This window comes from Lissotriton helveticus, chromosome 6 (genome assembly GCF_964261635.1).
Source record: "Lissotriton helveticus chromosome 6, aLisHel1.1, whole genome shotgun sequence".
Taxonomy (NCBI): Eukaryota; Metazoa; Chordata; class Amphibia; order Caudata; family Salamandridae; genus Lissotriton; species Lissotriton helveticus.
In genome coordinates this window covers 112031439-112058231 of record NC_136067.1, presented here as the reverse complement: position 1 = coordinate 112058231, position 26793 = coordinate 112031439, and the positions used below count along the sequence as shown (strand labels likewise).

The window sequence follows — 26793 nt, the reverse complement described above, 5'->3', positions numbered from 1 at the left end:
CTTCATTTCGAAGGTTTGTTCAACAGTCGTGGTTCCTTTTAACGCAGCTTAGCGAGGCGCCACTTCCTTCTAACTACACGCCGTAAATCTTGCAGAGCCAGCTGGACAGAAGTAAGAAAGATGGCAACACTTCACAGTCGGAGCGCGCGACCTGATCCTATTCCCTGTCTTCTTGAAAGCATAGCCGTTGACTATAGGTCTCGCAGGCGAGACAGCGCTTTGCGCTGTAATCGCCAGGTGCAAGACCTAAAAAGGGGTGCTTGCCCCACTACCAATTTTTTTTTTCATGTAATATTAAATGAAGGGTCTAATATCAGCGACTTATGCATGGACTATAGCTTACCGGTTCTTTCATCAAGGAGGTTCCTCGCTCTGTGAGAACTAACGATGGAGCATTTGGAGGGAGCACATCTTTTACCACATTCTTAACAATACCACCTGGTCAAGAAACAAAAGAATACAGTTTATCTGTTAAATGCTCTCTTCGATTTGCCAATCAGATATCATTTTACTTAGCCTAAAAAGGATTCCACATGACTAAAAGAATAAGTTACTTACCTTCGGTAATGCCTTATCTGGTAGAAACTCAATCTAGATGCAAATTCCTTACCGTATAATATTCCCCAGGCATCAGACTGGATCCGGTAAACTTTGGGCAGTACCCCTGTGTGCTGGTAGGTGGCATTGATCTTGTCCACGTCAGTGTCATCCACGTCAGAAGTTGGGTGAGCAGTGCCTATATGGGCAGCACCCCAGCAAAATACCTGACTCACAAGCTTCAGGTAGTTCAAAATGCGGCTGCGAGACTGCTACGGCGCATTCCTTTCAAGCAGTCAGTCTCTCCGCATCTTCGAACCCTGCACTGGCTATCAGTTGCCAAAAGAATAAAATTCAAAGCTCTGACGCTGGCGTTCAGATCGCTGTATGGCTTCTGCCCACAATACCTGAAAAATCGCCTTCCAAGATACGTCCAAAGCCGTGTTCTGCGGTCTAATGACCGTGTCCAACTGATCGTTCCACGGGCAAAAAAGGCACGTCTAGGTGGTCGGACCTTCTCAGCGAACGTGGCCGCTCTGTGGAACTCCCTACCACAAGCAATTCAACAGGCCCCCTCCGAACCCTGCTTTAGGAAACTGCTAAAGACATGGCTTTTCTCCCAGCCACGCTAGCTCTCCTACTCTCTTGCCTCAGGTTACTTGTGTTCTACTAGCGCCGGGACACCTCCTCGAGAGGTAGCTGTTCGCACTCTATAAAACCCAGTATTATTATTATTATTATTATTAATTCTAATTTCTTTTCATGCCGGAAGAGCAGAGCAATGAAGAATGCTGACATACTGGTGTGGATTGCTAAGGTCTTCAGAAGGGTGACCGTACTGAATCAGTTTGCAGAGTGGGGAGAATCAGCAACTAGAAGGAGTGTCTACCAAATTAGGCGTTACCAGAGGTAATTAACTTGTTCATCCGACAATACTTCTAGTCGCAGATTTGTTACCTTAGAATAGATACCCAAGCAATAACTCTCCAGAGGTGGGTCTGCAAAACAAATCAAACTAAAGAGTCCTGCATGACTGAACAGAAAAAGTGTCCGTCACGATGGACCTGACTATCTAGACAATAATGCTTCATGAAGGTGTGTTAACAATGCCCACGTTAATGCCTGACAGATGTCCAGGACAGGGCCTTCGCAAGCTAACAGTGGTTAAAGCCTTTGGGCTTTTATAATGAAGACAAATGTCCTCAGGGGGCTGCTTTTTGGCCAATGTGTTGCAGATCTTTATTTACAGCACTATCCATCGTGAGATGGTCTGTTTCTGCACTGACGTCTCTGTCTTACTGCCAACATCCCCTACAAAGAGCTGATTGTCCCCTCGTGTGATCACTGTAGAATGACAACGCTCTTTTTGGATCTATTCCTTCCTAATAAAAAAAAGTCAGCATGACAGTAAGCCAGAAATCTCAACTGTAGAGTACCACAAGGCTCATCTCTTAGCCCAACCCTGTTCAACAACTACTGGCCACACTTACCTTCTGGACAGCACGCCACACGCAGCCTCTGCCCCTGGGTCTGGAACGCTGTAGGTCTCGCCGCCATCACCATTCTACGGCGGCTGGAGACTACAGCTCCCAGCGGGCTTTGCGTGGACTTCCGGTTTCCCGCTGTCTTCACGCCCGGAGGCGCTACAAAGGCGGGACAATCCTTCCGCGTCGCGGGACGCGCGCGGGCGGAGCCCGGGCAGAGGGCGGGCCGTCTGAGGCCGTCAGAGACAGGAGGAGGCTGGGCTGGGCCAGAGACCTTGTAAGTAGCAAACCGTGCTTTCCAACTTTTGTGGAACTGTGTTGGATAAGGCTGAGGGATTTCCTGGCATATATCTCGATAAACTGGTCGTATTACTCTGGGTGACACCTAGGCAAAGGCAAAGTTGTAAACAAACACCGTATAAACTTCCCATATGTCAGGTACAAAGAAAGATAAGGTGGTCACGGGGGCAGGCTCTATGAACAATTTCCTCGTCAAAATGGTGAACAAAATCAACGATGATAGAAGGGCTTCATTGGGCAAAGGTGGTTCTCTAGAACATGATCTTTCTTCAGTAGGATTATCTACGGCGGAGGCGACACCAGAGACTGAAAATAGCACTGAGTGTGGGCTAGGTGGACCTAATGTAGCTAGTATAGTAGTAGCTTCGATCCATCAGGCCCCTGATACAATAACGCTTGACAAATCATCTTCTGACTCTGAGGAATAGGTAGAGGTAGCGGAAGAGAATAAAAGTGTGAGACCTGTTAGAACCTGTAGAAAGCAGCAAAGCAAGAGGGGGGGCAAGATCACCTATAGGAGAAGAGGGGACACTCACTTGCCTGATAGTCACACCTCCCCTAAGGTGACACTGAACGCAGAGAGTAAAAAAGAATCATGTATTACGTTGAGCCCTGAGCAGTTTGGTTTGTTAGTTAAAACCATAGAGGCCACTATTGATCTAAAACTTAAGGATTACCACAACTCCCTAGCAGTCAAACTGGACACCGCTTATGCGGAGATAACAAGACTAGGAGGTCTGTTAGAACAGCGGCTGGCCAATCTAGCTAAGGTTAATCCCCCACTCCCTTTAACTAGCACAGCGAGCTCTGGGGCTGTAGGGAAAAATGCTGTTAAAGACTCCAAACCATCTCATATGATCCCTCAGGTTAACAGGGCGGATAACAAACTTATTGCCCCTTCAGCTACTTGTCCCTTGCCAGTAGACACGGCTGCGAGACAGCAGAGGCCAGGTCTTTCACATAATACAAATGCCATACAAAGTAGGCGGATCAACTCTACTAATCTACCCCCGGATTGCGCCCCCTATGTCGTTGTGTTGGCAAATGCCCCAGTTTATATCCCAGGCTCAACCGAACCACACGAGGAAGCTCATGATTCCCTCAAAAACAAACTTGTGGCTTGGCTGAGTTCCAAATGTGGTTTCCCTACTAAATTTGCCGGAGACAATATCACGACCAGGAGGGTAAATTGGATTGGTCCCTCGAGGAAAACTTGTAGAGGGGATTGTGTGGTTGTGAATTTTAAATACCCACAACATGTGGCCACAGTCCTCCTACGGGCAGCATCACTGATGGAGGACAGCAATGGTATTCAAGTGCGCCCGTTAGGGTATTTTTACAATCATATCAATTCAGCCTCTTCGCCCCGGCAAAGACTGAGTCCATTTACCCCGGTGGGGCCAAGATCGGCTACCCGAAGACCGTTTCAGGGATGCGATAATCTCTTTACTTTTGGACCCCCTATTGCAACTCACAACAGATTCGACGCTCTCTCAGGTCTCGATCTTTGCGACTGACGTGGTGCTGGAGAGGGTACAGTGGACGACGTTTCAGTGGAATCAACACCTACGGTTCCTGTACCTTCTTCTGTTGCGGACTGTAATAGTTCAACTGAGATCACAACAGTTAAAGGGGATACGGTCAGATTGTTATCCTGGAATATTGCTGGTTTACGGTCGAAGAGGGGAGACCCAATTTGGGAGAACTTTGTAAAGCTCCATGATATCATTGCTATTCAAGAGACTTGGGACATGGAGTGTGACTATTGGTTGGATGGCTTTACTTCTTATTTTGTACCTGCCTTGCCTTCCCCCGCAGGCCGGAATAAAGGAGGACTTTTGACGCTGGTATCGGTGAACATCAAGGGCAAAATTACTCTGATTGACTGTGCCTCTCACAATTTCCTTATCCTAGAGATAAATTTGGATGATGGCTGTAAATTGCTTCTTGTTAATTGTTATAATGCACCGAATGGTCACCCAGAAACTGCATTTTGCATGGTTAGCAGATTTTTTAAGTCTTTACAAGGACAAACAAACCACTTTGTGTCGATTTATATTAATGGGCGATTTTAATGTACATTTGTGTTCATATTGTGCCTTAGCGGATGAAGATGGGCCTGATAGTGTTTCCCCCCCCTCACCTAGAACATACACAGAAGGGTTTGGTGCTCGAAAATTTATTACGGGAAAATTAGTTGTACGAACCAGAGTTCTATGATAAGAGTACACGGGTTGCCACTTACACGGGAAGGGCTAGTGATTCGATAATTGATTTTATTTTTGTTTCATTAGGTTTCCTTAATTATGTGATTTCATATAATGCAATCGCTATGCCAATGAGTGATCATAATCCTGTGGGGTTGGAGCTAGTAAATAGCTCTTTCTTGTTAAAATCATCTGATACCCCCCGGTCTATATTGCCATTAAAGGTTAAGGATCAGGGGAGAAGAATCAAATGGGAAATGGTAGTACCTGAAAAATTTTTCTTAAATTTATCCTCTTCAGTTTCTGAAGAGCTTAATGTGTGTGCCAACCCGTTAGCCGGGAACAAGGAGGTTATATCCTCCTTTGAAGGTATTTGCCGGTTTGTGGCTACTAGCCTCACAGCTAAAAGCCCGGGGGGTAAACATAAATCGGTGAAAGGCTGGTTCGATAATAATTGTAGTAAAGCACATAACCGCCTTAAGAAAGTACTGAATATTCGCCCAAGGGACAAAGCGCTAGTTACGCAATTAAGAAAGGATTTTTCTATGGCCACTAAATTGCGCAAAAACGAACTAAAGAGTAATGCTTGGGAAGAATTAATGGATAAAGCCACCCTAAAAAAGAGTGCTAAGTTTTGGTCAATTATTAACACTCCCCTACTTTCAGGTGACCAAAACTCTGCACTGGAACTTAATATATCAGAGGAAGATTGGCTTAGCCATTTTGAAAAAATTTATGATAGTAATAGGGAGCTGGAACCCTTTGTAGTCCCTACTACTGAGATTCCCCTGGAGCCTGTGAGTTTTGATACAATTGAGGTACTTAGAGCCATAGAGGACACGGCAGGACGTAAGGCCCCGGGTCCCGATGGAGTGCCAGCGGATACGTTTAAGGCAAATCCGCTGTTTTGGGCCAATATTTTAGTGAAAGTTTTTAATGCTTCTGCTGCAGTGGGATTCCCTCAGACCTGGTCTTTAGCTACGATAGTACCAATATTTAAAAAAGGGCAGAGAGCAGACCCAAGATGCTACAGACCAATATCATTGCTGGACTCCTCGGTAAAAATTTTAGGGAAGGTTGTCTTGGCGAGAATAGCCGCTTGGGCCAAGGGGAATAATATTCTGTCCGAGGCACAATATGGATTTAGGACAGGGAGGAGTACAGAGGATCAATGCCTCAATCTCCACCTCATAATTTCCAAATATACTAGAGCAAAAGGGGGAAGTATATTCTTTGGCTTCATGGACTTGTCCACAGCCTTTGATCTTGTCAATAGATCTAGACTGTGGGCAATGCTTCTGAAGATGGGCCTCGATAGCTCCTTGGTACACTTTCTGGCGGAGCTCCATAAAGATCTGAGAGCCCGCATCAGAATGACAACTGACGGAAAGTGTACGGAGAGCTTTAGATCAACTAGAGGGGTCCGTCAGGGATGTATACTGGCGCCAATGTTATTCACGTTATACGTGAATTCTTTGGAGGATGACTTAATGGCAGCCACAAAGGATATTCCGAGCATGGGGGGTGCACCAATTCCGGTGCTCCTCTATGCCGATGATGCGGTGCTAATAGCCAGGACCCCAATTGCCCTGCAAAAGTTACTTGACTCATTCGGTAACTTTATGTCCAGTCTTGACCTGGTGGTTAATAAAAATAAATCGCACACTATGTCAGCAGGATGCGGCAAATTTAAAGAAAAAACCTTCTTCTGCGAAGGTGAGGTCATCACAAGCGTTAAAGTTTTTACTTATTTGGGAGTTATTTTTGATCAAAGGGGAACTTGGACACCGCAGTTAACATCAAAAGCGAACGCGGTGAGAAGTTCATACTCTGCAATCCTGGGGTTCGCAAAGAGATTGGGTGGAAAACCAATCAAGGCTATCCTGGCCATTTACAAAGCCAAGACCGCCGCGATTGCTAGATACGGGGCTGCAGTCTGGGGATATGTTAATTCTAAATGCATTCAGATAGAGGAAAATAAATTTCTTCGTTCTTTGCTGGGACTACCCCAGTCGACTGCTACTCATTCTTTACATCTTGAGCTGGGTCTGGGTTATATTTTAGATATAATTAATCTAGCTCCGCTTCTGATGTGGATTAAGCTCTGGCTAAATCCGAACCTTAGCCTTAACCACAGGATCATTAAAGATTGTCTTAAATTAGACCACAGGAGGGATATTCAGTGGTTGTCATATGTTGAGTCCCTGGCCGCAAAGCTGGGATGCCCTGAAATCTTTGATAGTCCGGATTCCCTGTGTAAAGCTGACTTAATGTGGGTGAAGACCAATTTCATCAGGTTACGCATGGCCGAGCGCGAAGCGGATGAGCTATGTAAACCCTCAGTGAGGGCACATGTAATGATAACCCTATCATCTGAATTGGCTCCTTACCTGACAGTGGTCACTAATTCTTTTCATAGGTGGTTACTGTCTAAGTTCCGCTTTAATCAAATGTATATGGTTCTGTGGTACGAGAAAGATTGGTGTAAGCTTGAGGAGTCGTCCCCATGTAAATGTGATGGTTTTTCAACCCAGGATAATGCGCATTTTTTGTTCTTTTGTTCTTTTTATTGTGAACCTCGCATTCGATATTTAAAACCAATCCTGAAGGAGATGGGTTTCACGCAGTACAAGCTTGCACTGTTATATTTACAGATGATGAATTCCCCTGTAATTATGTATTGCACTGCTAGTTTTTTGGCTGCATCTGTTAGATGTAAGAGATCAAGGTTAAGATTGGAATTACAATTGAGGACAGATACCTAAATTCATGTCTACTGTACTGTTGAGCGCAAACTGTAATGAATTTTGTGTAAATAATGCCCTTTTACTTGCTTTTTAATTCCACTTAATGTTTAATACTGTATTAATTGATTTTAAGACATTTTGAATGTATGATATATGTTTGTAGAATACTTTTATGATTTTAATTAATCGAATAAAGTGGACTTTGACTTGACTTGAACTACATGACACCACTGGCTGACATCAACAGATCCCACAACATCCATATCCACTCCTACGCAGACACCCAACTCATACTCTCTCATTCAGATAAGACTCCTGCGACCAAGACCAACTTCAAACCCTGCATGACCACAGTAGCTACGTGGATGAGGTCCAACTGCCTCAAGCTCAACACAGATCAAACCGAAGTGATGATCTTCAGAAGCAAAATCTCCACGTGGAACTCCACCTGGATCTCTGAAGACCTCAGACCTGCCCCAACCCCTACCGTCCATGCCAAAAACCTAGGAATCTTCCTGGATGAAAAATTTAATATGACCGGGCAAGTCACCACATTTACCTCCACCAGCTGAAGATGCTGAGAAAACCTTTTAAGAGGCTACTAGAAAACAGTCACACAAGGTCTCATAACAAGCAGACTGGACTATGGCAATGCACTCTACGAGGGATTCAACAAATAGCTCCTGAAGAGACTCCAAACCATCCAGAACACCGCAGCAAGACTCATCCAAACCTCCCTCAACGCGCCCACACCACTCCACACCTCAAGGAACTCCACTTGCTTCCCATACACAAATGCACTCACATCAAACTCGTCATACACACCCACAAGGGTTTACACAACATAGGCCCTGCTTACCGCAACATGCACACCCGCTTGCACCAACTCTACATGCACCTGGTCTCTCACTTGTGCACATTCTCCGCATACATAAGTACAGAGCGGGAGGTTGAGCCACCTCACACATCACCCCTAAGGCTTGGAACGACTTCCTACAACACAGGGGGTCCACTGCATCACTCTTCAAATTCACCAAGAAGCTGAAGGACTCTACAATGAACTCCGGGCAAGCCCCCGCCTACCCACCGGCAAGCACAAGGATACCCTCAAGGGTGATTAGCACACTATAAAAATCTACACAGCACAGCATTGCAATGAACATCAAGGACATTTGTCTCAACTTCTTCACTAAATTAGAGGTAGTGGAGGAAATGAGTAGACAAACATCCCTGACAAGTTCATCCATAAGTGTGGGAGCACTTTATAAGTTGAATACGATAAAGCAATAGATGATTAAGAGTGGGAGGGTCTACATTAGGGTTACAAAATACCTGGTTAAGGAGGAACTAAATATTTATTCAATCCTCTTGCTGGTATTGTTAAAAATGGGGAAAGGAGAGGCACACGTCTATGTGTGTTTATCTCATGGTCAACATCTTTCAAGCCATTACCCCAAGGCTCTTAGTCTGGACCATAATACTGATCCCTAGTACCACTCCTGGTAGTGACATCAAAATAGGTCTTCTTAAGTGTTAAGGAAAATATACATACAATACGATACCCAATCTGTATTTGTTCTTTTTAAATATCTTTTATGCTGAAATCTGGCCGGATGAGGTTAATAGGTGAAGGAACGCTTGTATGATATGATAAGATTTATTTATAGAGCGCGCGTTCACCAACGGTTTCTTGGCGCTTGGGTGGAGGGGCTGGAGACAGAAGCAGAGTGCGGGTAAGTTGTATGCTTGGGAAAAAAAAACTGGTTTTAAGCGACTTCCTGAATTGGGGATAGGAGGGTGTTTGACGGAGTTCTAGAGGGAGAGAATTCCAGAGGAGCGGTGCCTGGGTGGAGAATCTCAGACCGCCATGTTTCTTTCGTTTGAAAGTGCAGGGAGACAGGAGGTCAAGACAGGAGGAGCAAAGGTCGTGGGGAGGGATGTAGCGATGGACTAGGGAGGCAATGAAAGAGGGTCCATGGAATGAGAGGGCTCTATGGATCAGGCAGCCAATTTTGAAGAGACTGCGGTGGGTCACTGAGAGCCAGTGGAGGCTCCTGAGGAGGGGCTTGGTATGGCTAGATTTTGGCTGGCCATGGATCAGCCTGGCTGCTTAGTTCTGGACTAGTTGGAGTCCGTGGGATTGATATGCAGGGATTCCGGCGGCGTACAAAGAGTTGGAGTAGTCGATGCGGGACATGACAAGCGCCAGAGTGACTTGGATGAGAGCTTCTTGAGAGAGGAATCTGATGATTTTCCTGATTCTGCGGAGATGGAAGAAGCAGACCGACAAAACCGAGTTGATATGGGCCCTCATGGAAAGGTCGCTACTGATGGTGACACCTAGGTGCTTGACCGAGTTGACTGGGGATGGCGGGCAGCCCAGGGAGGGGGGCCAGAAGTTGGAGCTCCAGGGGTTGCCTGGGGGCCCAGTGAGAACCAGCTCTGTCTTGTCGGGATTGAGCTTTAGCTGATTAGTGTTCATCCAACTACTGATGAAGGTCATGGTGGATTGAATGTTCTCTATGGAGGAGGGGGAGGGGTCAATGCTGAAGATGAGCTGAAGGTCGTCGGCGTAGTTAAAAATTACTACTGCTCTTTTCTGGAGTATGGAGATCAGGGGGAGGATGTACAGGTTGAACAAGAGGGGAGAAAGGGAGGAGCCCTGGGGGACTCCACAGGTGAGTCTTTTTTCCTCTGAGGAGAAGCTGGAAAGGCGATCCGCTTGGCGGCGGTCAGTGAGGAACAAGGTAACCCATTTCAGTGGAGGACCCCGGATGCCGGCGCTCTCGACCCAATCGAGTAGTAGAGCGTGGTCGACTGTCGAACGCCGCCGACAAATCCAGGAGCACCAGTGCCTGCAATATGTTCTGATCGGCCCCCTTTCTGAGTTCGTCATGAACGGCGAGCGCAATAGACTCGGTGGAATGTTGGGGCCTAAAGCCAGCTTGATGGGGGTCTAAAAAGAGGGAATCTGCCACAAAAGTGCTAAGGCAGTTTGCTTCGAAGGCCTCCAGAATTTTGCCCAGGAAGGGAAGTAACGAAATGGGGCGGAAATTGCTCCTTGATAGCTGCTATTAAAACAAGGGAAACTACGGATATTAAAGCAGAGAGGGCAAAATACAAGAAAGCTCTAAAACAAGCCAAGATAGCATGGGACGATCAACGTTGGCTGGATCTCTATGAGGCTAGCTTGTCCGCCAACCAGCTCAAATTTTGGCAGGTACTTGAATGGGGAGGGTCAGGTGATTTACAAACCCCGGCAAATCACGTTCCAGCCGAGACCTGGGACGTGTATTTCTCGACCCAGTTCAGTAGCATGTCATCGGGAAGCCATACCATAAGGGTGAGTAATCTGTCCCTCTCCCCGGTTGTTAACTGTGGGAGTATAGTTTTTTCTGAATCCGAGACAGTGAATGCGTTAAAACAGGTCAAATCTGGTAAAGCACCCGGTATGGACCGTGTCCCAGCAGATATCTTTAAGTATGATATGGAAAACTGGGTTCCTTATATTACCTCCCTGGCCAATGCCATCGCTAGAGGAGCGGGAATACCAGACTCCTGGAAAGGGGCTGAGATTCTCCCCATACACAAAAAAGGGGACAAGTCCAATGCACGAATTTTCGCCCTATAAGCCTTATTGACACCCTACAGAAGGTATTCGCTAGAATGTTGCTGGGAAGAATTCAGTTTTGGATGAGGGAAGACAACATCCTGTCCCCGCTACAGGCTGGCTTTAGGACCAGTACAAGCTCTGTCGACGAGGTGCACAGATTTATTATGATTTACTGGAAGACAGTGCATCTAGGAGAAGGCACAATATATGCAGCGTTCGTAGATCTTAAATCTGCGTTCGATCTGGTCCCAAGAGAAAAGATGTGGGTAGCCCTAAGTAAAATGGGAATGCCTCCTGAACTTCTTGAGTTAACAATTAGGCTTGACCAAGCATAAACCGCTAAGGGGTTACGTAACTACGAATGGTACCATCTTGGAACAAGTAGGGGTAATGACCTACCTAGGGGTGACTATAGATTATAGGTTACGCTGGAGGGAGCAGATCGAGGCACTCTGTTTAAAATTTGCCCGTTTATCGGGTTGTCTTGTTAAAGAACAGCGCTGCTCCCTAACAAAAAGAATTCTGCCAGCATTAAAAATTTATAAAGCAAAAATCAGTTCAGCCATCCTTTATGGCTCGGATCTATGGGGAAATGTAGATCTTGCCCCTCTGGATAAAATCCAGAATAAGTTCCTCCGAAGCTTGGTAGGTCTCCCACCATCGACACCATCACTTCCCCTTATGCTAGACATGGGCTGCCAATCCATCAAAAACCAGGCACAATATAGGATGGTAGCCTTATGGAGACGTATCTGGTCCACACCGGAATTATCTATGTTTGCCAACGAGATTCTGGATGTGCGATCGTTACTAGGATCAGGGAATATATCCTGGGTTAAAACCGTGAAGGCAACACTTTCTAGAATGGGTCTCCATATGCAATGGTCAGATCCGGGAAACCATGTATTCCCGTCAAAAAAAGAATTTAAACTGTTGTTTTGGGCCACTGTAAAGGAAGATCTGGTTCTGCTTTCAAAGAACTCTAATCTGACCGGTACTTTTCTGCTCCACAAAGTAGTTTCCCAAACTGAGACCTACTGGGACACTATTACTAAAAGTGTAGATAAGAAACTCTATCACCAATTTAGAGTTGGCACGCTACCAATAAGGGAATATACCAACAAATGGCAAAAAAACGTGTTTTTGTACTGCCCCTTTTGCAGTGAGCAAAGGGAATCATTGGGCCACTTTTTTTTCGCCTGCCCTGCTTACTGCGCACCACGTCGGAAATGGCTTAAACCCATATGTAGAAGGGTAAATGTACGAGTGTGTGAAGAAGCGTTGCATATTTTAAGATCTAACACAGCTGAGTGGTTGTCCATTGGCATGGCAAAATACCTTGGATGGGCCTGGATCATTAGAGCCAGGCGCATTAAAGACAAATGAGGGAATAGTAACAGCAGGACCATACCAATATGAGTTGTTTAATGTATAAATTGAAAAATTGCATATTTTTTAACTCCCAAGGAAATATAACGTCTTCTTTTTGATGTAATGTGATTTAATCGATTTTTATAGAAAATGTCTGTTTACAATGTACTTTTTAAAGACTCTTATTCCATAAAGTTCTACTTTTGTATATGTTTTATATGCTGTCTTTTATGAAGAAAACGTCGAAATAAAGACGTTAAAAACTGAAAACTGCTTAGCACCTCAGGGTCAGCCCCTGCCTTTTTAAGTATGGGTGAGACTACCGCAGACTTAAGAGTTGGGAACCACGCCAGAGGAGAGGGAGTTATTGAGGAGAGAGAGGGGGTGGGTGTTGGGTATGTTGAGAAAGATCTCCTCGGCGATGTGGGGGGGCAGCTGTCCCGCGGGGAGCCAGATCGAACTTTCTTGAGAAGGGAAAAGAAAACCTCTTGAGTGATCAGAGGAATATGGGAGAAGAGAGAGGGGTTGCGGGGAGCTTCACTGGGATCGGGGGTGACACGGCCTTGGGGATGCTAGTTTTGATGTTGGTAATTTTATCAATAAAGTAGGTGCTGAGGGAGTCGCAGAGAGATTGTGATGGCAAAGGTTTGGGGATGATACGGTCGGGTTTAACGAGTTCATCCACTATGGAGAAGATGTCTTTGGCTTTATTTGTCGAGACCCAAGATCTTAGAGGAGAAGTATTCAGTTTTAGCTATAAAGATGGCAGATTTGTAATCCTTTAAGGCTGAGGTAAAGATAGATTTTTTTAGGGGGCAATAGTCAAGTCTCCACTTTCGCTCAATTTGGCGTAGGGTGAGTTTCCTATCTTTGAGGTCCTTTGTGAACCAAAGCTGGGCATCGTGGGGCCTCTTGTTTTTGAGTTTTTTTTAGGGGAGCAAAGTTGTCTCTTGCCCGGGCCAGCCAAGAGTTGAGGTCTTCAGCCTGAGTATGAAGTGAGACCGGGGGTCCGGTGGGCTGAAAGGTGCTAGGCGTGGAGGTGGAGAGAAATGTGCAGAGGGTGGGGATGTTCACCAGGCTCCAGTTCCTGGTCGTGAAAGGGTCAGGGGTGGGGGATGTGGCTGTGGGAGGGGTAGTGATGGTGAAAGCAATAAAAGAATGGTCGGACCAAGTGCAGGGCGAGATCTGGAGGTTGGAGATATCAAGGTTTAAGGTCCAGACCTGATCAAGGGTATGTCCCTTAACATGGGTGGCAACTTCAATGTGCTGGGTGAAATTCCAGCCATTGAGCAACTCAGAGAAGTTAATTGAGCAAGAACTTTCGCACGGGTCATGAGGCCAGTAGTTGAAGTCCCCTATGATAAGAGTTTTGGCATGGTTAATCACCAACTCCGCTGTCATGTTACTGAATAGTTGGGAGAAAATTGGGCATGTAGGCGGGGGGCCTGTAAAATAGGGCACATATGAAAGGGAGACTTTTAGATTTAAATTTGAAAAGCAGGGAGTCAACGGAGGGAATACTTAAAGTGGTGAGGGAGGTGAATTTGTGAGATTGGGAGATGATGGCCGCAACCTCTCTCCCCCCCACCTTGCCCTCTGGCCTATTGGCCTGGAGGATATAGTAGTTGTCTGGGATGGATTCGGATGAAAGCCATGTTTCCGCTAGAAGCAGTATGTCTGGCTTGATGGAGTCCAAGAGGTAAAAAATCTCTAGCTGGTGCTTCACCAGAGAGCGGGTGTTGAGGTACCATATGAACAGATGATCCTGAGTGAGGCGGGTAGGGTGATGGGACCTATTAGGGAGGGACAGTCTTGGGCGCATAGGTGTTGTGTGAGGAAGGGGCTCGGTGGCTGGGTTATGAGGGGGGTGTTTAGGAGACAAAATTCCAAAGCTATGTAATGAGCTCACGAGCGCTGGGTTAATGGGCCAATCTCCCTGGAGAATTTTAAGTTCCATAGATGAATAGCGGATTAGTTAGAACAAGGTTCAAGTCCCACTGCAGCATCACGAAAGGTACAGGAGGAAACATATGAGTGATGCCCTTCAAGAACCTATTTACAACGGTGGACTTGAACAAAGAGGGCTGAGTACGTAGCCTTAAGAAGGTGGAAATGGCAGAGAGGTAGCCTTTAATAGTGCCCTGAGCAGAGCCCAACTAGGCAAGAGAAAGGAGGAAGAGGAGAAGCTCAGAAAGGGGGGCAGAGAGTGGATCCACACCATGACACAAATTTGTTCTACCTGCAGGCGTATACCGATTTTGTGGAGGGACGCTGGCTGCCAGAATTACGTTGCAGACTTCAGGAGGCAAGTAAAATGGCCTCAACTGTCGCCGCTCAATCTCCACGCATGGAGGTGGAGACTGAACAGGTTCGGGTGGAGGACCGTCCCCTGCTGCTGCGACAGAAGGTCCTCCTGAAGGGGCAGACAAATCGGGGGATCGACTGACATGCTGAGTAGCTCGGGATACCAGTATCTTCGTGCCCAGTCCGGAGCCACAAGGATGACTTGGGCCCGGTCACGCCTGATCTTCTTCAGCACTCTGGGCAGAAGTGGTATAGGTGGAAAGGCGTACAACAGACCGCAACTCCACTCGTGACAAAAAGCGTCTCTGAGCGCGTGCCGCCTTGGAAATTCCAACGCGCAGAACTGATGACATTGCGCGTTCTCTTCTGTGGCGAATAGATCTAACCAAGGCTCTCTCCACTGCTGAAAGAGACCTTGTGCCACGTCTGAGTTCAGATGCCATTCGTGATCCATTATGCACCGACGGTTGAGTTTGTCCGCCCTGGCGTTCAGGGAACTTGCCAGGTGTTGAACCACCAGGGTCACGCCCTGATGTTCCAGCCACTGCCAGAGGCGCAGAGCCTCCTGGCATAGGGTCCACGACCCCACCCCGCCCTGTTTGTTGGCGTACCACATGGCGGTGATGTTGTTCGTGAACACCTGCACTACACTTCCCAGAGGGAAGGAATGCCTTCAGTGCAAGCCGGATCGCCCGCAGCTCCAGAAGGTTGATGTGGAGCCGGGACTCCGCCTCTGATCTCCGCCTCTCCCATGTGGCCCCGCCAGCCCAGGAGGGACGCATCCATCACAACTACATGCTCCGGTTGGGGAAGGGAGAGGGATCTGTCGCTGACCCAATCGCGGTCCGTGAGCCACCACTGCAACTGTCTCGCAGTGCCCTCCAAGATCCGGACATGGTCGCACAGGTTGCGCTGATGCTGGGCCCACTGAAACTTCATATCCCACTGCAGAGCCCGCATCCGCCACCTGGCGTGATGCACCAGAAGGATGCCGGAGGCCATCAGCCCCAGAAGCCGCAGTGTCAACCTGACCGAGACCCGGGATAAAGGCTGAAAGATCGGAATCAGAGCCTGAAAATCCCGAACCCGCTGTTCGGGAGGATAAACCCAAAACTGCGCCAAATCCAGAACCGCTCCGATGAAGAGGAGCCTTTGAGAGGGACACAGGTGCAACTTCGGCACATTGATGGAAAACCCCAGCAAGTGCAGGAGGTCGGCCGTAGTCTGAAGGTGGCTGACGACTGTCTGGGGCGAGCCCGCCTTCAACAACCAGTCGTCGAGGTAGGGGAAGACTGGCAGCCCTAACCTGCGCAGATGAGCTGCGACCACCGCCATCACTTTCGTGAACACCCGTGGGGCGCTGGTAAGGCCAAAGGGGAGCACGGTGAACTGGAAGTGCTCGTGGCCTACCATGAACCGCAGGTAATGCCTGTGGGTCGGCAGGACGGGGATCTGAAAATACGTTTCCTGCAAGTCCAAATCTATCATCCAGTCTCCGGGGTCCAGGGCAGCTAAGACCAGAGTCAGCATCTTGACCTTCTCCTTCCGGAGGAAGCCGTTGACGTTCCGTAGGTCCAAGATAGGACGTAGGCCCCCTTTGCCCTTCTTGGGAACCAGAAAGTAGTGGGAATAGCAACCACACCCTACTTCTGGCCAAGGAACGCGCTCGATGTTCCCCTTTGCCAAGAGGGCCGACACTTCCCCTAGCAGAAGTTGCAAGTGATCCCCCGACACGCGGTGGTACTGCGGTGGCATGGCTGGAGGAGTCGCCTCGAAGGGGAGGGAGTAGCCCCTTCGGACGGTTTGCAGCACCCACCTGTCCGAAGTGATGGTACGCCAGTGAAGGAGGTGATGGCGGACCCTGCCCCCGACTGGCGTTAAATGGGCCTGAAAGCTCGGACTAAGAGGGCTTTGAGGCGGATGCTGTGGGGGTGGATGTGGGCTGGCCGCGCCGTTGACCCCTGGCACAGTCACGGCAGTTACCACGTCCGCTGAGGCACTGGATGTTAGACTGCGGACCGTGGCTGGCAGGACGTGAAGGGGCGTCCCTTCCTTGGCCACAAAAGGAGCAAAAGGCAGTCTACTGCTGACGCTGGCCTGAGAGGCCCAAGGACTTGGCTGTAGCCCTGGAGTCATTGAAGCGTTCAAGCGCATGATCTGCCTTGCCACCAAAGAGGTGGCTGCCATCAAACGGCATGTCCATGAGGGTGTTCTGGACATCGGCCGAGATGTTGGCGGACCTCAGCCAGGCATGGCGGCGAACCGCCACCGTCGTTGACATTGCCCTGCCCAGCTAGTCCGTGGTATCCAGCCCACATCGTATAGAATACCGAGCTGCGTCTCGTCCCTCCGTGAGGGCTTGAGCGAGCTTTGCCAGGGCCCCCTCCGGACACTCAGGCAGCACGGCCGCAACCGTATCCCACAGAGAGTGGGTATATAGGCCCAACAGGCAAGCGGTGTTGACTGACCACAACCCACAACTGAGGGATGAGAACAGTTTCTTACCAAACTGTTCATACCTTTTGGATTCCCGATCTGGGGGTGCAGTCGGGAATGCGGATTGGGAAGTAGAGGCCTGGATAACCAGGCTCTCAGGGGTGGGGTGGGTGGACGGGAAGCTAGGGTCGCCCGGCGCTGGGTGGTGGCATCTGGCGACGTTCCTATCTACAGGGGGGCCTATAGCGGGCCTTGACCAGGTGCCCAACAGGACGTCCATGAGAGCCTCATTAAATGGCAGTAGAGTCTCCGGAGCGCCAGTCTGCGGTTTAAGGACCTCAGTGAAGATGTTAGACCTCACAGTAGCGACGGGGAGCGTAAGCGCCAAGGCCTTGGCTACCCACGTCAGCACCACACTATGAGCAGCCCCCTCCTCCGTTGCCACGGTAGGAGGGGAGACAAAGCCAGTGTCAGGGGAGTTATCAAGACCACTGGCCTCCCTTAGCTCCTCTGTCCAGTCCTGTAAGGACTGACACGTGTCAGAGGCTCCTCAGACCCCTCCCAATCCCCTTCGTCCTCCATCTCCTGAAACTCAGGGTCAAAGGATGGAGCTGGATCAAAGAAGAAAGGCTCTTCAGCCGGCGTCGAATGTGGCGTCGGTCGACGCTGGTCTGAAGCCGGATCCGGACCGAGAGAGGGATCAGGGATGGCGCTGTGCGGGGACGGCGCCGGGGGTGACACCCTGGGGGTCGACGCCTCCGGGTTCGTGAAGTCGACCAGCGGCGACCCAGATCCGGTGCCCGATCCAGCGGGAGCCTGCAGCGTCGGGACCGAAGTCGCCGACGGCACCGGGGCCGAAGCACCCGACGGCACCGGGGCCGGAGCACCCGGCCCGCTCGGACTCCCAGTCGGGGCAGCGGGGCACGGAGGCACCGCGGGACCCGACGGAGGAGAAAGGGACCTCATGGCCATGAGGAAGGCCTCGATCTCCTCCGGCTTTGCGTTCAGCCCACGGACCGGCGGGTATGGAGCTGGCTGCGGCACCTGCAGCGGAGCTGGTGTCGCCTGAACCCCCGGCCGCGTTGCGCGAGCGTCGGGGGGAGCGATGGCGTCTCTTCGACTTCTTGTGCCTCTTACCTGAGGACTTGGAGCCCGACGAATGGTGTCGACTCGTCAAGCTTCGATGACTGTGGCCCCACGACTGGTCCCTCAACCCCCTCCTGGACTGGGACCTTGAGCGGCGCAGGGCCGACTGCCGGAGCTCGAGGCGCTTACAGGACCGCTCCCGCCTAGCCTTCGACGTCAAGGCCCGGCAGTCGGGGCACGACCAGTCATCGTGGTCGGCCCCAAGGCAATACAGGCACCGGCGGTGGGGATCGGTAGCCGACATCAGTCGGTTGCAGTCGGCACAGGGCTTGAACCCGGGCATTCCCTACCGGCACCGAGAGTTGTGAAGACTCGAGAAAAGATGAAAAATGATCAAAAAGTTTAGTCAAAAAGTGACTAAGGTACTGCTTTCTCCGGACCTGTGCTAGCTGGCGCGGAAAAAAGAAGAACTGACGTCAGCGCGCGAGGACGGCGTCTAAGTACTCCGATGATGTCATCCCGGCGCCGACGACGGACGCGCAGACGACGCCTACCGACGCGCAAGGGTACTGCTGTCAGGATCGGACGGATGTGCCTGCCTGACAAGGAAGAACTACGTCTCCCAGAATGCCTAGGGTAGTGGGCCGGACCACAGAAAGCATGAAAAACCATGGGAGTCAGCAACCGGTGCACGTGATTTGTCATTCCGGGAGGCAGTTGTTGCGGACGCCCTGTCCCCGTGGATTCTCTTGCGGAGTTTTGTGGAGTTCCTGTTTCTTTGTTTCCCTCGTTGCTTGCTCCGTGGTTGAGGAGCAAGTAGTTGTCAAGTGGTTCGGCTGAGCCACTGTTTTTTCTTCGGCAGGAATCGGCTGGGCTGCCATCTTCTGTTGTGGTGTGTGTTGGGTGAGGCCCGAGAGAGACAGGATTGCCCCCTCCGCGTCCTCACCGGTTCTTGTGTCATCGGCAGTACCGGCTGGTGCTGCCATCCTTGTGGAGGTTAGTGTGAAACAAGAGAGACGCAGGATTGCCCCCTCCGCGTTTTCACCTAGTTACTTGCACTTTGGTTTCCGTGGGTTGCGTGAGAGACGCAGGATTGCCCCCTCCGTGCTCCCACGTTGATACTCCGATATTCTTTGACAGTTACCGACGGGTTCTGTCATCCTGGTTTCGTGTGAGGCGCGAGAGACGCAGGATTGCCCCCTCCGCGTCCTCACAGTTAAGCCTTTATTTGTTATCAGCAGTACCGGCTGGTGCTGCCACCCTTGTGTGTTGGGTGAGGAGTGAGAGACGCAGGATTGCACCCTCCGCGTCCTCGAAACATAGACGCCCATTTTGTGAGACACTCGGCTGAGTGTGTGCTCCTTGCTCTAGGGGTTCTTCTAAATTTAGAGTCAAGAGACGCAGGATTGCCCCCTCTTGGAACTCTTATGACATCTTGGGTTTTTTGATTCATTCTTTGATCACCACGTTAGTGATTTCCCCAGAGGGGAAGAGTTTTGTTTCGTTTATTCATAACTAAGGAATTCAGTAGTTCCCGAATTGCTCCTAGTCTAGTGAAGGAACCAGAGACGGGAAGGGGTCACCTCCTGAAAGCTATCAGGTACGGTTCTGATAATATTCACCGTAATAGAAGTCAGAGTAGGAGAGGGAGTATTCTAATACGTGTCTTTTTCTTGTTACAGGACCTGAATTCCAAGGGTTTCCAACCCCGACTTTTTCCCTCGCCTGACTGCCTTAGCGCTCTGTATGGGTATGGTACACCAGAGTGCAGGGACGTCAGGAGGTGGACCCCTTTAGAGCATCAATCCGATCCCGAGGAGCTGCAACCGTGACAACTGCTATGCAAAATTTTCCGGATCCAGTCTGACGCCTGGGGGATATTCTAAGGTAAGGAATCTAACTAACGTGTTTCTTTCAAATTTATAAAAATAGACTATTTTTTAAATAAGATTTTAGACACCAGAACAAAAGAGATCCACCAAATGGTTTCAGAAATACAAACAATAGTAACTCAGTTTAATTTCACCCAACTGCGAACAAGCCTTGGCATAATCAGTGAAATGGACAGTTAAAAGCGAGGTCCTCAGGAACCGTTACCATCAAAGGAGAAGCAGTCTTTCAACAGTTCCAGACAGCTTATTTGCGTTGCAATGATTTCCTATGGAGTGGTCCTGATGCAAGGGATGAAGGATGCTGAAGATGGTCTAAGGATGCAGCGGATGCGACACAGTCGACAGGGGTCTTCCTGCAAGAGTTTCTCAGTCCAGGCAGATGGTGAGGCGGTCTTGGTAGCAGGGTCTATGTCCCATGAAGCCCTCTCTGGTGTGACTAAAATCTAGTTGTCACTTGACTGTCAGACGCCTGTTGTCACGGTTACAGCTCAATTCTTCCTGGGATGATAATTTTCCTTCTGAGGGTCCCAGCAACTCTCCGACAGTACTCCCAGGCTCAGTGAACTTGGGTACAACTCTTGTATGTTGGGTCTTGGTCCTCAGTATTGCGTGGTGGCGGTAGCAACTTGAAGACCTTGGGCTACAAACTATCCCCAGCAGGCTTCTTCAGCTGTTGTGTTCCTGTGCTGAAAACAGGAGGCCAGTCAGTTGGCCCTTTGAGTTCTCTTGGCTTGACTGGGCTCTGGACACGACTTCACCCTGAGCAGGACACAGCAGACACAGTCCCTCTTTTCGCTAGCTACCAAGTTCAGCCTATGTCGGTCCAGCCTCCCTTTGCTGATCCCTCAGTGCAGCATGGCAGTCCTCCTTCAATCCTTCTTCCGAGTCAGCCGAGACCTGAGGTCTGGTTGCCAGTTATGTCTCCCTTATGCTTGGAAAGTGGCCCCTGGGTAAGATGTTGTTGTGGCTACCAAGTTTCCTCCCACTGGGGACCATTTTTGATGGAGTGTGGCATCTCGCTATCACAGGATGCACTATTCTGCCCACTCCCAAGATGGCGAGGTCCCATTCCTGGTGTACAGACCTCACTAATCCACCGATGGGGTGTGGCAGTAACCCTTGGGGAAATCGGTTTGGCAACTGGTTTCCCATCTCTGCTCCCCGTACCATCCTGTCTACCTCAACAATGGAGCAGCCCTCTCCTCTGGTGTCCCACATATGCTCAAAGGCAGACTTCCCCTTTGAAGCCTGCCTTTTGGAGCTAATACCCAAGTGGCTTCCTGCAGGAGGGACGTGACACCTCCCCGCCTGGAACCCCTCCCCACCTCCCAGACAGTACTTAGTGTACTGGGCAAGGGTGGCGGCGCTTTCCTGCAAGGTGCTTCACTTAAATAAGTGTTCACCATATACTAAGCCAGCCTGCTACATCCGTCCTTACAGGGGGAGATGAAAAAAAGACAAAAAATTACAGAGGTGCAGTCCAGCAATCTAATATGAAACCTTAATTATCAGGCCTATGACCATCCTTCAGAATGGGGAGGTTGGCAGGATCAGTGAGGAATCTGCAGGTAGAGAAATTATCCACCCACCAGAAACATCATTACTATTCAGGGACAACAGCATAGTCATCAAGCCAGCTGACAAAGGAGGTACAAGAGTCATTGAAACCACCGTAACCAACAGGAAGGAATGCCTAAGACTACTAGGAGACAGGAGGAATTAGACTCCCCTCGCTACGGACCCAACGGAGTTTCTAAGGATCCGGATCACCAGCATGACTGAAGAGGCCCTGGCACATGACTGGATTTGACACACAGAAGGGGAATTCCTGAACCATTATCTAAATTTGTGGATGCAGTCCTCAAACCAATTGTCAAGAAAATGGGTACTTACTTGAAAAGGGGAAGTACTGAGCCTATTGAAGAATGAACAATACGACCCCGAAAAACACATCTTTATGGGTCTGGGCATTGAGCATCTTTATATTAATCTCCCGCATAGAAAAAGAAGTACTATTTGAGAAAGAATGGATTTACCAGACACCAAGGAACATGATTATGGAGTGCTGTAAATAGGCACTCACAAGAAACTTTTTCAATTTGAGGATACATTATATCTACAAAAAACATGGGGCCAGCATGGGAAGCACCTTTGCTCCAAGTGTAGCTGGCCTCCATGTGCATCGCCTAGAAACACATAGGATCCTGGGGTCTCTCAAACCTTTTTTGAAACATATCAAACTATGGAAAAGGTATATCGACTATGTACTAGTCATCTGGGAGGGAAGCGAAGAGACAGCAACAAGCTTTTTAACCTGGCTCAACACACAAAATGTATTTGCAAGATTTACCAGTACCATGAGCAAGAGGGAATTTGTGTTTCTGGATCCCAACATAATAGTGGAACAACAAGGAGGTCTGTGAACCACTACACAAGAGAAACCCACAGCAAAAAATTGCCTTCTACTATATGACAGTAGAAGAAAATGATCCCTCTAGGGCCTTAAATTCACTAATCCTATTAGGTACGTAGGTCGAGATTATTTACCTTCGTAAATGTTCAGCAAATGAACTGGGGTTGTCTCGTTTTTACTCTAAATAGTGGGTAAACAAGCAAGCACAAATTGTTCTAAATACTTAATACGCAATATTTTGTAGTTCATCAATACGTATTTACTTCATACTCTTGATTATAGCTTTTCCAAAGTTTGAACACATATGTTATCAATCTAATGCTATTTTACATATTAGTGCATGATTGTGATACATTAAAAACTCTATATACAGTGCATAATAGACAACGTACACATTTAATCTTTACGAACATTGCATAAACAGTTTCATGAATCAGAAAGGTCCTACTTCTTTATTGTAATGTATCAGGATGTTGTGCTCCACGCCAGGATACTCAAGAGTAGTCGCGCGCGTGATAAATACCCATATAACATAACATAACCTGCTTATCCTTATACTTATTCAATAATCGGTCCAGGTGGTGAAACGGTCAGAGGCCGCCTAAGTATATTTTATGTAAGTAAAGCCACCATTGGTTGGCTAAACTTGGGTGTCCATAGTCTTTTTTATCCAAATTAAATCTGGTGATACTCTCGGCCTCGTGAGAAGAAGGGGTGAGTCATGGGGGTGCCGACGCGTTTCGGCCTTCGTGTGGGGACCATGAGGATTCAAAGAAGTTCTTCCTCAGGGCAGCGAATTTAAGGTCCTAGAGGCATCATATTCTTGTACTATTTAATAGATTCCAGTCTCTGTGGTCCAAAACTGACTCAGTCCCCCTTTCTTGTAATTCTACTATACAACAGCTTCCACCCCAGGCACCTGAAAGAGAATCTGCCATTCTGACAGTTCTTAAGGCTCAGAAGGAACTGTTCGGAACTAAAAGATTATAAAACCCAAGCAAACCGCCTTACTGGCAAACTAATAGCAAGGAAGTACCCTAACAAAATAAATGGAATCACAAGCAAAGAAAAGGGTACAGAATAACAACAGGGAAGCACTTTTGGGGCCACCTCAATTGAAAGAAATAGAGGACAGACCTATCTGCATCACCACTTACAGCATAGCAGCTAATGCAGTTACCAAAATCATTAATATACACTGCCACATTCTGAAAAGTAGATCCCTGTCAATACCACGCCCTATGTTTTCACACAAGAGAGGCAAGAGCCTCAAAGATATGCTAGTCCATACACACCCTCGCACAAACCTGAACAATCGATTGAACACCCAAGGAACTTTGGCACCAATTATGGGCTACTATCCATGTGGTAACTGTTGAGTTTGCCACTTGACAAAACTAGTTACGACATTGACCTACTACAACCAGATGTCATGGCAATTAAGAAAATTCACGAACTGTAACACACAAAGAGTACTGTACATGATCACATGCCACTGTGGTCTCCACTACATAGGGATAACGACAAGGAAGATAAAAGCTAGGATCTGTGAACAACGCAGTAATCTTAGATGTGCACATTTAACAACTAAAATGTCAGCCAGCTACATAGAAAAGAAACAAACGGTACATGACTTCCACTGGGTCATCCTGGAATCCAAACAGGGAACAGGCAATTTCGAATCAAAACTGTTTAAACAAGCATTGGCATAGCCAATAGGTCTCGCCTTTGGGATTTTATAAGTGTTTAGCCATGCAACACTTGATGTTGTTGCACCAATTATGATTAGTGTGCCTATTTTGTGGGTCAATTAGGTGTGCAATTAGGTAAGCTAATTGCACAATTATCAACCTCACAAGCGGGAAAGGTTCAGGTGGCCGTACCGATATTCAGACCAGTTAACGACAGGTCAGACGAGATGCCAGCAGCAAACGTTCAACTCACTGAGACATCTAAACTGCTTGGAAAGTTTCCTGCTCTGCAGTTTGAAGAGGACATCAAGGTCATAATTTTCGTTGTGTACAGACCTTTCATCACACTCTGAGATCAGCAAGTGCTTTGAGAACATGGTATGGGAAAGTATATTACTTCAGTTAGACAATCCAAACATTGCAACAATGCAGCCTTTGGTATTTGAACAGCTAGACTGGACCACAGCTCATTTGGCTTACCACAGCAAACAACCAACAGTTACTGCATCGGCCATCTTAAAATTTGTAATATTTACAGTTAGAAAAGAAATGAGATCCATTTTATGAATGTACAATTGACAAAATATTTTTTACGAGTTCCCCAGGAAAAAAAAGGTTGATGCAAAACTGCAAATAAACACCAATACGAAAGGCAGAGAGGTAACATTTACAAAAGCTACGTGAACATCTAAAGACGAGGACGCACCAGAGCAAAGATGCTTCTAAGTGGCACACGAAGTAAACGAGGAGTACGATACAAACTGAGCACACTGCCATGTATGAGTCATGTCCTGTGCCCCAGAGCAGCTTTTTCCCTTACACCTCACATACCCCACAGTACAGGCAGCACCAAGGGTAGCCCCCTGCCATGTTCATTCCAATGGCAGAGAAATACATGGTAGACGAGGGAGTAAAAGAGCACAAGAGAGGCAGGAGGAAACACCGGAGACAGGACAAGGGCAGGGTAACAATGTGTGGTGAAGGGACAGTAGAGGGGCAGCATAATTGAGGAGGGACAGGTAAGAAGAATGGGGAAAGGGTCACGAAGGGAGACTAGAGCTCACCCCCTTTTTGTGTGGCCGCAGTCCTTACTGTGAGTCCAACAGTGCCTTGAAGACCAAGTGTTATTTCCTCTGCTGCAGGACACGGAGGACCGAGGTGGGGCAGGAGCCTCCACGGACGATACCAGTGGTAAGAGGAGCACAGATGCGCGCGCTCACTGTTTACTGCATCCTTCTTTGCGTGCGTAAGCACTGCACTCTCGCTGGTGGCTTGCCGCTGCTCGCTCTCGCAAGGTGGATGCCGCCAAAAGCACAAGTGTGTGCTTGAAAATGAGCAGAGCGACGGCTAAAGGCCCTCCTATGTAGTACATGCGTGCTGCGTAGGCGAGACCTAAAAAAGAACGGTGGGTTTTCAAACTCAAAACACATACAGAGGGTTTGAATGACAACATTCCGTGGAGCCAATTTGTAAGGTAAATACAACCGACAATTAGACCAGGATGCCTACAGCTCAGATCATATGAGAACAAGGTAGCATTTGAGAGACGGACAGATTTTGAATCTATTACCAGGGAAGTGAGACACCATGGATGCAGGATGATACCTGCATGAATAAAATTAAGGGGAACATAACACACGATCCAGGGAAATTATAATACTATCCATGGACATAGTGTAACATTAAACAAGGGGTACACTGAAAGTAAACTGAAAGGAGCTTTCATAATAATCTGAAGTGCAATATCATACTATTAATCAGCAACAGGTAAAGAAGATAGACTTGATATGGGTAATTTCACAAAAATACCTCACAATTGTAGATACGATCTAACCAGAAAACAATGGTATTTACACATGTTATTTAAATTTATGTAGCGCAACGGTTACCCTGGGGTGTCCTGGAGCTAACTGATACTATCGAATTACAGTTTGACAATGAAACCTACATGCTATAAAGACAAGTTTTTAGTTCCTTTCTAAACGACATTAAATCAGAGGCGGCTCTAATGTGGAAAGGAAGTTCATTCCAGGCCCTAGCGGTGCAGTTGATAAAACATCTACCTCCCCAGGATATTATTTAATGGAGGTACTGTCACCATCTTTGCTCCAAAAGCGTAGAGTTCTATTAGGAACATACCATTTGAATCGATGTTTGAGATGGTCTGGTCCCTTTCCATAGAGGGCTTTAAAAGCGGTACATAGGTATTTGAAAAGCACCCGTTGTCTATCTGGACACATCTCGAAACGGTCTTAAAAAGTTCTTTAGTTAAATTTTTTGCCATCTTAATTTGGTTTGCAAAGAATACTCTTTTAGTGTTAAGTAGGAGCCTTTTATAAACTGTGAGACTTTTTTTTTATACTGTTTCCCTTGACATGAATGTTGGACTGACAACTCCCCAGATAATTCATCCAGTGAGAGCAGCACACTGTCCTCCAGCCTACCAGGGTATTTCCGCGTGTACTTCGTCATCATAGAAAAACCAGACGTGGTGGGAATATGATGGTCAAAGAAGAAATGTGACCTCGCAGTTTTAATAAATAGGTGACATGCTACTACTACAGGAAAGCAATACTGCATGAAGAGCTCCAGCAGAATGCAATGATTAAATACCTGCTGGCATGTAATATAAACTGTGTTATAAATAATGTTCAAGGTTTGTTGCTGTCATACAGTACAAGGTGCCTCGCACTGGGCTGACCGAGAAACTAA

At 48.0% G+C, this 26793-nt stretch overlaps 1 protein-coding gene across 2 annotated transcripts in view; it reads right to left on the bottom strand.

The window, feature by feature from the left end:
* LOC144762304 (exportin-5-like) overlaps nucleotides 1-26793 on the bottom strand; it is a 2548278-nt gene that overhangs the window by 405075 nt on the left and 2116410 nt on the right. For both annotated transcript variants that reach the window (XM_078647452.1, XM_078647453.1), the window contains one exon: nucleotides 344-438. In XM_078647452.1, the coding sequence (XP_078503578.1) occupies nucleotides 344-438 (95 nt within the window). The remainder of the gene's footprint in view (nucleotides 1-343; nucleotides 439-26793) is intronic.